Raw genomic sequence first — 12574 nt, 5'->3', positions numbered from 1 at the left:
AAATATTTAAAGTTAAAAATCTAAAAATATGGATGGTAGCCACATTTTTAAAGCTAGGAACTAAATAGTATGTGTGTCATTGAGCATCCTTTGCATGTTCCTTTTTAACACCTACCACATAAATTACAACTAGGTCACACTGCCAACAACAGTGCACTAAGCAGTGCTACACCAGAAAATAAATAAAACCAAACAACAACAAAGTCAAAGTTTCAAAACCATCTGCATCTCTCAATCTCAGTTTTAAATTTATCATAACTGCCTTCAGGTGACTTTATGGAACATAACCATTACTGGAATTAGCAAGGTACCTGCACTGTTTTCCAGGCTTCAGCTTGCATTTTTTCCCCTCTGGCTGGTTTGCATCATAGCAGCACTCATCTTTACACTGGTCACTATAGCCACAATCACATTCTTCACCTTGCTCTACCATTCCATTGCCACAAATAGGTTGGCCAGATTCTGAGGGAAATAAGACAAAGTAAGCCTTGTATGCACACTTTAATTTTATTTAAATTCATAAACTCTTCAGAGCCTCGTAACAAAGGGAGAAAAGAAAATTCTGATAAGAAAAGTAGAACAAACTAAGAATCTGGAAATCAGCAGACCTAATTCTAACAGTGACTCAGTCACTAACCAGCAATGTGGCCTTCGGCAAGTCACTTGCCTTTTGGGCAGCCTCAGTTTCTTAATCTGTATAGTGAGGGGATTTGACCTGATGGTCCCTGCTAAGGCCCCTTCTAGAAGTGGTAACCTTCTATTTAGGCCATGCCACACTGAGCTTTATTGAACAATGACCGTATATTTATATTAGACAAACAGAAATTAAGCTAGTGCTTCATCAACCAGAAAAAAATTTAAACTTTTTGTTAGACAGAAAATACAAATAGAAGTTAAGTTAGTGCTTCATCAACCAGAAAAAAATTAAAACTTTTTGTTAGACAAAAATTTCAAACACACACAGAAGTAGTAAACAAATAATACAATGAACTCCCATGTACCAATCACTGAGCTTTAACAAGTGTCAACAACATGCTGTAAACAACTCCACCAAAAATATTCATTTGTTCTTGTAAATACTCCAGGATGAATATAAGAAATAAGGAGTTTTTCCTTTTTTAAATCTACCCATAATACCATTATCATATCTAAAAATATCAACAACATGCTTAATAGCATCGAAAGCCAATCCACGTTCAATTTTCCTCAACCGTCTCTTCACAATTGGTTTATCTGAACCAAGTTCCACACAAGGTTCCCCAACCTCTCTTCCCATGGTTGCTTCTGGTTGACAGGTATCTTAAGTTCTGTTAATATACAACAGGTTCCTTCCTCTCTTTTTATTCTTACAGTATTTATTTATTAAAGAAATTGGGTCATTTTGTCCTATGGAATTTCCCACATTCTATTTGGCTGATTGTATCCTAGTCAATAAGGGACTTTTTAAAAATACACATTAATTTTGCTCCTTAGCTAGACCAAGCTCCCCAATGGAAAAATCATGTATTATTTATATCTTGTATTCCCACCAAGTTGAGCAGTAATGAGTCAAATCTTGGTTCACTAAGGTTAGAGTGTTGGGTCAAAGCATAGGGAATAATTTTAGAAAAATTCTTAGGCTCTCTTTTAAAGTTCTTTGATTTTTGCCAATGGAGTTTAAAATTAGAACAGGAATGCTACTCTTTGTAAGATCACAAAATCACAGAACTTTAGCATCTGCAGGGAAATGATAAAAATCAAATGCCTTCATTTTATAGAAAAGAAAACTGACTTAGAGAGAGTTTGTGACTTACGAGAAACCATTTCTCCCAGTGTGGGCAAAACACAGGCTAAACCTAGGCCTCCTAGATCTAAGATCTGGTGCTCTCTCCTTCTACTACACCAAATCATTGTGGAAAAGAACTGTAGTACAGGCTTCAAGCTGAGAACTGAGTAAGTAGAAGGGAATACATCTCAAGCACAGGAACCCAACAGGAAGCATATCTGAATCAAAAATATTCTAGGAAGATTAGCTTTATATTCAGAAAGATCAATTTTATCTTAACCACATCAAATATTAAAGGACATCTTGGAGGAAACTGAAGCTCGCATCCCTCTCTTTCATTTTATACCATCTCCTTTGCCCTCTAAAACTAGAAGCATGCACATGCATATATACACTAAGTAAATAATAATGATTTTTCTAAAGTCTGGTAATAATCATTTTTTAATTCATGTGACATGTAATTTAGGAGAAGAGGAAAAATGATAAAGCCAAAAAGCCTTTGATGCAATATTTACTACATATTAATTTTCATTTCATATAGAAATATTACTTCAAATCAGCTATTTGCGAACAGCTTAAACACATAGAAAAGGTGCTGTTTAAATGCAAAAATTATAATAGGTACATATTTCATTTTAATTTAAGAAATAAATTTCCTTCCCGTAATATCTACAAAGCAATATGCTCATTTTTAAAAGTTAGAAAGTTTATTGTGAAAACTCTATTCACAAATGAAGAATCTATTTAGCATTTCTGTGTTAAAAAGCTTTAGAAAAACTACCACTGATAACAACAATAACAAAAACGACATCAATGTAATTTTAATCTGCCCCTTTAAAAGAAAAAGAAGGCTTTAAAAGAAAAGGCCAATAAATAAAAGTAAAAATTGATAATTTGGATCTCATCAAAATTTAACTTTTCCTCTGGGAAAGACTCTGAAGAGGATGAAAAGACAAGCTACAGAGTGGGATAAAATATCTGCAGACCAATATCTGACAAACCACTACTATCTAGCCTACATAAAGAACTCTCAAAACTCAACAGAAAAACAATCCAATTAGAAATGGCCAAGAAACATGGACAGTTCACCAAAGAAGATATACAGATGGCAAATAAGCACATGAAAAGATATTCAACATCGTTACTCATCAGAAAAATACAAATTAAAATCACAATATCACTATACACCTATCAGAAAGGGATACAAAAAAATAATAAAAATACCAAAAGCTGGCAAGGATACAGAGAAATTAGATCCTCAAACACTACTAATGGGAATGTAAAATAGTACAGTCATTCTGGAAAACTGTTTGGCAGTTTTGAATAAATAAAAACATAATTAATTAGTATGTGATCCAGCAGTTGGATTTGGGGGCATTCTTCCCAGAGAAATAAAAACTTATGCTCACATAAAAAAACCTGTACATGAATGTTTATGGCTGCTTTATTCATAATAGCCAAAAACTGAAAATAGCCCAGATGTCCTTTAACGGGTGAATGGTTAAACTGTGGTACAGACATACCATGGGATACCACTCAGCAGTAAAAAGGAACAAACCATTGATATAGGCAACAACTTGGATGAATTTTCAGGGAATTATGCTGAGTGAAAAAAGCCAATCCCAAAAGGTTACATATTGTATGCTTCCATTTATATAACAGTTTTGAAGTGACAAAATTTTAGAAATGGAGAATGGTTTGGTGGGGCTGGTGAGGGGACAGCAGGAGGGAGGCGGGTGTAGTTATAAAAGGGTAACACTAAGAGTTTCTTGTGGTGATGGAACTGTTTTGTTGGTGGTGGATACATAAACCCATACATGTGATAAAATTGCATGGAACTAAACAAACAGAGAGAGAAATGAGAACAAGAAAAACTGGGGAAATCTGAATAAGATCTGTGGATCGTATCAATGTCAATATCCTGGTTGTGATATTGTACCGTACAGTTTTGCAAGATGTTACCATTACAGGGAAATGGTTGAAGAGTACATGGAATCTCCATTATTTCTTAAAACTTCATGTGAATCTAAATTATCTCTATAAAAATTTTAATTAAAAACAAAAGGTCATAATGTTATGTCAATTACATCTCAATTTAAAAAGAAAAACAAAAGGCTATGCTTATCTGGAAAACTTCCTCAATTCTTTCTCCTATGTGGTCATACGTTTAACCCATCTGTGAGTATGCTTTACGTGTAAGGTGAGCAGGCCTTGGTGTTTGCCCTCAAGTAACTTATAATGTTGTGAAATAGGACCCAAATAAACATAATACAAGGTAGAATATTTAGAACACACTAAATGCCACAAGAGAGGCATAACAGATGAATAGATAAACAAAATGTGGTCTACCCATACAATGGAATATTATTCAGCCATAAAAAAGAGCAACATTCTGATACATGCTACAACTTGGATGAATCTTGAAAATATTATATTAAGTGAAATAAGCCAGACACAAAAGGACAAATATTGTACGATCCCACTTATATGAGGGACCTAGGATAGGCAACCTCATAGAGACAGAAAATAAATTAGAGGTTACTGGGGGCTGAGGAGAGAGGGGAGCAGGAGTTATTGCTTATTGGTTACAGAACTTCTATTTGGAGAGATGAAAAAAGTTTAGAAATGGATTATGATAACAGCTGCACAACATTGTGAATGTACTCAATTGCCAGTGAATTGTACACCTAAAACTAGTTTAAATACAAATTTTATGTTATATATATATCTTACCACAATAAGAAAAAAAAAGAATCTCATAGCAGCTTTATTCATATTAGCCCAAACCTGAAAAGCCCATGTGTTCAGCAACAGGACAGTGCATGAGCAAACTGTGATATATTCATACAATGCAATACTATTCAGCAATAAAAAATGGAACAAAATGCTAATGATGAATCTCAAAATACTATGCTGAGTGAAAACAGCCTTCCACAAAAGGGTACAAATTGTATGATTTCGTTAATATGAATTAAAACAAGCAAAATTTATTTATGGTGACATAAATCAGAATAGTGCTTGCCTCTCAGGGTGTGCTGGGGGCACAGACTGATTGGGGAGGGAAATGAAAGAACTTTCTAGGGTGATAGAAATGCTCTATATTTTGTTAGGTGCTTAGGTTACGCTGGTGAATGCATTTGTCAAAGCTCATCAAATGGTGGACTTAAGATTTGGGCATTTCACTTACGTAAACAACAAAAAAGAATCACAAACAATATTGAACTCTAGTTAATGATACGTAGGGGGAAGTGTTCAGGGCTGAGGTATACTGATATCTACAATCCACTTTAAAGTGTAACAAAAAAACATGGACTGAGGGACAGATAGATTGATAAATATGTGATAAAGCAAATACAGCAAAGTATTAACAACTATAAAATACAGGTGGGTGGGTACATGGGTGTTTACCATATAATTCTTTCAAATTTGCAAATATTCATAATAAAACGTTGGGACAATATACATACCAACAAAACAGTTGTTTCTCTTCTTCTCAAGAACTTGGCTTATATTTCTAATACTACAGAGTGAGAATTTATTGTTGTTAAGTTTGTCCCCAGATGTTGCTCTTGCATACATGATGTAATTGCCATTTTCTTTTTGTCCTAAATTCTTCGATTCTCCTGGAGTGCACTCTGTTCCAGAATCATGCTGTCAAACAGAACAGAGTTACATAAACAGGAAGTAAAATAAGGTTTTCAGGTCATCTGATTAAATGTAATTTCTCATCAGAACAACCATGGAATCTTGTCGACTCTCCTTTAGAAAGGAGCTTACAATTGTTTTAGACTGTGAGAAGGAAAACAATCTACTCTTTTAGGGGCCACTATCTTAGAAGGGAAGGAAAAATCAGTGAAGGTCTAACCACAACAATTTATAGCTTTGTAAGTAGGGAATAGAATGGAGGATAAACTGTCATAAAATTCTATTAAAAAAAAGCTCATCTACTTTTAAAATTAGTAACAGGAATATAACCTACTTAAAAACTACTGAATATTCTTTAAAATACACACTAAATTACATGTTATAGCTAGTTCAGAGGAGACAGAGGTGGGGAAAGATAAGAAACAAAAGAGAATGGCATGTGGCTAATTACACACATGATAGGCATTTAAGAGAGTTGACTTATTAACTAGTACATAGGAGAGAGAAGTAAATGCTGACTAGGGATAGAAACACAATGATCTATTTTTCAGTAAAAATTAAGAAAAGCCCAGAGGCTGGGGCTGACTCCGTGGCCGAGTGGTTAAGTTCGTGCGCTCCGCTGCGGCGGCCCAGGGTTCGGATCCTGGGTGCGGACATGGCACCACTCGTCAGGCCACGTTGAGGTGGCGTCCCACATCCCACAACTAGAAGGACCTGCAACTAAGATATACAACTGTGTACAGGGGGGGGTTGGGGAGATAAAGCAGAAAAAAATAAAATAAAATAGTCTTTCTATATTTAAAAAAAAAAAAAGAAAGAAAGAAAAGCCCAGAGGTAAAACCACAACATTACTCTACAGAATAAAACAGGAGACATACATGTACATATGCATAGAAATGGTTTTTGGTGTTGCTAAATATTATTGAATTATTAGATACATACAGAAAAGTACCAAACCACAGCTCCATGAATTTTCTCAAAGTAAATACACTTATGTGACCAGCATTGAGATCAAACTTGTCAGAAAGGGTGGAAAACATTGCTCCTAGAGTAAGAGTTCTATATAATTAAATTATTGTTTTGAATACCCAAGAATACTACCCTCCAGAAAGAAAAGGAATCTCAAACTTCATCTAAGTTATTTTCATTTTCTACTCCCCAATCTAAAGCAACTATTAAAAATACGATACATTTATTTTTATTCTTCCTGATACATCTTGCCTTCCTCCTGAACCTAGAATCAGTATGTAATAACCCTTTACTATTCTCCACTATTTTCTTGCCTTATGTTTTCATTCTATAGAATTTAACTTGGTTCCTGATAACGTATGGCACTGGAATTATTCTCAGCATTAGAATTTCAGAAATAGAAAGAAAAAAATCCCAATACTACATGACTGTTGATGTCATCACAGAATATCTTACCACCTTTCAATTGAATAAGTATTAGTGTGTGTCCAATATTAGACAAGGAGGAATTAAAATATAATATAAAACCATAAAGATGAGTTAAGGCACCGTCCCTAGCCCTCAAAAGACTTACATTCTTTTTAAAAGGCATAGCAAGTTTTGATATCCCTGCCTAGTCTGACTCTCTGCCCCATAAATCCATGACAGATATTACTAATCAATTATTATTTTACTAGCCCAGAGGACATTGTAATGGATCATCATTAATGACCATGGAAGGAGGAATGGGTTATAAACAAGCATGGCTGCTACTTATCATCACAAAAGGGTTTAATAAAACAAGCATACAAATAAGCAAAACATAAAATAGAATAGAAAGGCCATCTTGACCATACCCCAAAAAGTGCTGTCAGAACTCAAATAAAGAGAATGATTTCACAAAGAAACTATCCTAGTTTGACAAGAAAAACTCCTTCCTGACTATAAAAACAATACATATTCTTCCAGAAAATGTACAAAAGAAAAAAACAGATAAAAATTCAATCATAATCCACCACCCACAATAACTACTAACATTTAGGTCTATTTCCTACCTGACCTGTATCTAGTCATATCATATTTTAATACAAAATTTGGGCTATACCATGTGTACAGTTATATCCATGGTTTCTTTCAGCTTAACAGGATAGGGGAAGCACTGAAAAACTTGATCTTTAAATGACTGCAGAGCATTCTATGATACTTTCCTACTGTGGGGCCACTTAGGCTGTTTAAAATTTTTTGCTATTATAAATAAAACTGCAATGGATACCTTTTTTATTTTCATTTTTGAAATGTACATAAATCTTTGACAGATTCTGCATTTATTTCTTTTAGTTGGATTCCCAGAGGTAGAGTTATTGAGTTAAAAGGTCAAACATTTTAAGGGTCCTCATATACTGCCAAGCTGCCTGACAAAAGGGCCATAACAACACGGATCAAGATTTCAGTAGGCAGAGATGGGAAGAAATTGACTTCTTGGCAGAAGGAAAGTTTTTAAAGGACAATAAAGTACTTAATTTGACAGGAGAGGGGAGATAACACTGGAAATATACTTGGATCCAAATTATGAAAAACCCTAAATGCTAAGATAAGGAAACTCTATCAGCAGGTACTAGAAGTAAGGTTGTAAACAGAAGTAACATGATCAGAATGATCAAAACTATACCGTATATGTATGGTAGCATGAACAACATGCACAAAGGAAAGGGGTATGATTAGGCATGGCAGAATCATTAAAAGTAGTCTGGTATGATAGGAAAAGATAGCAAAGTAGACAAAGAATATGACCCAATTTATCCACTAAACAATAAGCAATAAGTAATATAGTATTAATGTACTAAAAACACCTTTTCTGGCAACTGAGTATGAAATAGATGAAAATCACTGAATCTGAATCAAAAGTCGGCAAACAGTAGCCCATAGCCCATTTTCATACGGCCTAAGCTAAGAATGGTTTTTCCAGGTTTAAAGGATTGTAAAAACAACAAAGAAAAATATGCAACAGAGGCCAAATGTTACCCCCAAAGCCTAGAATATTTACTAGTAGGTCCTATACAGAAAAAATTTGTCGACCCTATTCTGGATGATGGGCATAGGAGAGTTTGTTGTACTATTTTTCTCTACTTTTGTGTATGTTAAAAATTTTTCATACTGAAAGATTTTAAAATGTCAATCTCATTCTAAAGTAAAGAAAGACAAATCTAATACACTCCAATAATGCTTTAACAGAAACCAAGCAAAAAAACAAACCCCTCCACAATTTGCTAACATTCAAAATGTACTTTAAACAATGACAAATGATTCTCATTCAACAAATATTTGAATGAACCATATACCAGGCACTGTTCTAGGGCCAGGAGACATAGAAGTAAATGAAACAGACAAAATCCTTGCCCTCATAGACTTCTGGCATTGTTATACTTACTTTGTTATTTCTGTCACAAATATTCTTTCTCCCTTTCAGTATGGTCAAGTACATTACTGTATTCTGACATATGAAAACTAAACATTCATATGTACTTGTTTTCACTGTGAACAAAAAAAATCTCTCAACATATAAGTTACGTTAATAACTTTAAAAATCTACTAATCAGGCAATACTTACTGGAGAACCAAAGTTATGTCCAACTTCATGAGCAAAAGTAATGTGAGACACTTTGGGGGGTACATGAGACCCATAGTTCTGAACAGTAATAATTCCAGTGTTCAAGGACTTCTTCTTACCATCTGAATACAGCTTACTTTTTTCACATATTCCTCCAGAGCTTCCTAATTCAGAACAAAAGATGGCTAAATTAGCATCAATTTTCCAAAAAAATAACTTTCTAATATATGCTGTATTAAATTAAAACATTTTATATTTTGAGTCCAAAATACAACAGGTATCCACAAATATCAAATACTCAAGTTTCTTTGATCCAAGATTAGGAAGCCATTTCAAAAAAAAATTTTAATGGCACACATAAAGAAATTCCCAGGTTTGAGTACGAAGCTCTTATAAAATGTTCCTCTTCATAATAAAACGTCCCCCAATTTTTGCTCCCATTAATTTAGCAAAATAAATATTTAAGTTTCTATTAAATTTGAATATATCAGTATTTACAGTGAATCAAAGCCTATACCTTTTCATCTTTTAAAAAGAAAATTTATATTTAACTTAAATAAAAATTGAACAAAATATTCTCAAGTAGAATCTGAAAAGTCACTTCTACAAACAATAGCAGGGACACATAGGAGTATGTGATTCACTATTCTGTGAGGCAACATACAATATATTTAAAAAAAAGAAAAGACTTAGAGGCGGGGGGCTGGGGAAAATAGGGAGAGGTTGGTAAAAGGTAGAAACTTTTAAGATGAATAAGGTCTGAAGATCGAATGTATAACATGATGACTATAGTTGATAACACTGTATTATACAAATGAAATCTGCCAAGAGAGTAGAACCTAAACATTCTCACTAAAAAAAGAAAAGAAAAAGGTAAATATGTGAACTGATGGATGTGTTAATTAACTTAATAGGGGGAATCCTTTCATAATGTATACGAATATTAACTCATCACGGTGATTTGATCACACCTTAAATATCTTACAATTTTATTTGTCAAATATACCCTGATAAAGCTGAAAAAAAAAAAAGGAAAAAGCAAAGAATTATGTCAAGTGGGTAAAACAAAAAGGAGGAGGGAAGGAAGGAGAGAAGGTAGGAAGGGAAAGAGCAACTGTGGCAAAAGATTAACCGATTAATCTATCAGTTCACTCCATTATTCTTGCAACTTTTCAATAGTTTTGAAATTTCTTTCAAAATAATTTCAAAAAATTAAATTATGATTTTCCAATGTCTTGAGAATACTTTCAAATTTTAAAAGAAAACTTGTAATTCTACTTTTATCACACATATTAAACCATTTTAAAATTCACCTGTTCATTAATAGTTCCTGAACTTTAGATTAGAGTTTAATACCAAAAAAAGTGCTAAAGTGCTAAAAGCAGTTAACATAAGAAATTAGAAAAAGAACAACAAGAAAATCAGAAACTGGCTGGCCAATCCATGTCTTTATGTACACTGCACCAAGAAGACCACAGCTCTTTTAATAACTCTATGAAAGACTTTTAGTGAGAAGTTCTTTAGTTTACAATCACATTTAAAAGCTTTCTCTATTTGACTTTTCATTAAAATACAATCAAATGCATTAGGGTATTCTGATAACTGGATCAAATTATTTCACATTAACTTTCCACACACAAAGTTACAACATAGTTTTATTAAATGATTAAAAAAATCTAATATTTATAATCCCTGATAAAGCATATAATAGAAGGCAATTCAAAATAGATCTGCAAAAATGGCATGACATTACAATTGCTGCCCTCTTCCTTTTAATATTAGAAAGTGTATGGCAACAAACCATAAGTATGAATTACTGTTACAGTATGATTTAGGAAGTTGAAATGATCATGTGATTCACAGAAAACCGAAAGACTGAGCCATATGCAGATTTTAACCAGCAAAAGATTGACAACCTTTATGATATCCAAAACTTACTATCTTTTCTACACAGAAAACTAAATAGAAAGAACAGCAAATGATTTGTGAATATTTAATATCTTTTCTTAACCTAGTTCTACTTTTGGAGATGAGTCCTAAGGACTGTATCACTATTTCTAGAAAATAGAAAACATATGAATAAGCACTCTGTATGTAATAATTATAGTCTACATTAGTGACGATTTGTCATACGGAAATTGGTCCAATGCAGTACTGCCAAAGTTGAATTAAGCATAGAAGACTCCACACTGCAAATCTTTATCAGTTAAAAAAAAAAAAGTAAATAGCATATATTAAAAACTCTAATATACTTCTCTGCATTTTTAAGGTCTATCTAGTTTAAGTGAAGATCATACACAAATTTGAGTGTATTCTTCTGAACTATAATCTTTGTAATTCATACCTTGTTTAACTTCCTAAACAACTGCTTTTGGTTTTAATGACTATGGCTTATAGGAAAGTTTAATATTTATTACAGACTAATAGCATACATTGGAATAATTCAATTATATAGGAAAAAATAAAATACTCTACCTAATTTTAAAAGTTATGGTTTAATTTTTTTAAAATACTGCAGCTAGTTTTGATATGCCAGAAACTCAATCAGTGATAAGATATCATATCTACCTATAACCAAATCACAACTCAAGTTCAGTAGTTGCTTCATATTATAAATTTAAAATTTTGCTACATATAATCATTATTGAAAAAACATAAATGTGAATAACAATGAGAAAGGTAAAATGTTTTAAGTCAAGTCAAAGTAATTACTGATGACTCAATAATCAACAAAGAAGTATAAGGATATTTTTTCTATCTACAAGATAAACTTTAAAACAGACACTCCCCCCAACCAAAAACAAATTAGAAAAACTATAAGGGTAATATAAGACCTTAACAGAGTCAATAAACACAGGTTTGATGTGAGCAGGCCTAAACACCTAAAACTTAATAGTAGCATGCTGACCACACAATATTAATCTACTGAGGAGCAATTTGAACCGGACCATAACACCACTCCCGGATCGGTTATTAGGAGATGTCTAAGCGCATTTCTTTGCCTTTCCTGTTTGGGAAGCAGTACTACATGTAATGGGTATGGACCAGAGATGTTAAACATCTTGTAAGGGACAGTCAAAACCTGCACAAAATCCCAACGTCAAGTCCTGTTGCAACATTCCAATGACGCAATTCTCCTAGCCTCGTAATTAGACTTTCAAGCAAGAGGTTAAGAATCTGATAGGCTCTGTGGGTTATCTTGAGAACCCCGTGTTGATCCCTATATGCCCTCAAATACTAATACATAAAGTCCAACTAAAATTTCTAAACCAAGAAAAACAAACATTTCTACCAAACGAAATGTCTCCAAAAAATCTTCATAAATGGTCACAGGAAAATGGAATGGTGCAGGATTAACTACGGAGATGAATTCCAGAGTTAGCCTTATTCAGCGGAACTGAGACTATGTTCATTAACTGACAACATTAAGAAGGATAATATACGAGCAGAATGCACCTAAATGAACAACAGAAAAAGGCTCCTCAAAAGGCATTTTGGAAGCATGTAGCAAATGAAGTCGAACAAAGGGATTATCTAATATAAAGAATTTACTTTGTTAAGGAGCCAATGTTTCAGTCTCTAAATTAAATAAGAGGCCACCTGCTTAA

The 12574-nt window shown here is 33.4% G+C and overlaps 1 protein-coding gene across 4 annotated transcripts in view; it reads right to left on the bottom strand.

Moving 5' to 3' along the window:
- ADAM10 (ADAM metallopeptidase domain 10) overlaps nt 1-12574 on the bottom strand; it is a 115672-nt gene that overhangs the window by 18061 nt on the left and 85037 nt on the right. For all 4 annotated transcript variants that reach the window (XM_070578973.1, XM_070578993.1, XM_070578984.1 and 1 more), the window contains 3 exons: nt 8967-9130; nt 5233-5416; nt 312-462 (listed from right to left, as the gene is read on the bottom strand). In XM_070578973.1, the coding sequence (XP_070435074.1) occupies nt 312-462; nt 5233-5416; nt 8967-9130 (499 nt within the window). The remainder of the gene's footprint in view (nt 1-311; nt 463-5232; nt 5417-8966; nt 9131-12574) is intronic.

Source organism: Equus przewalskii, chromosome 1 (assembly GCF_037783145.1).
Source record: "Equus przewalskii isolate Varuska chromosome 1, EquPr2, whole genome shotgun sequence".
NCBI lineage: Eukaryota > Metazoa > Chordata > Mammalia > Perissodactyla > Equidae > Equus > Equus przewalskii.
The sequence above is the reverse complement of the archived record's forward strand: the minus strand, read 5'-3'. Positions and strand labels throughout refer to the sequence as shown.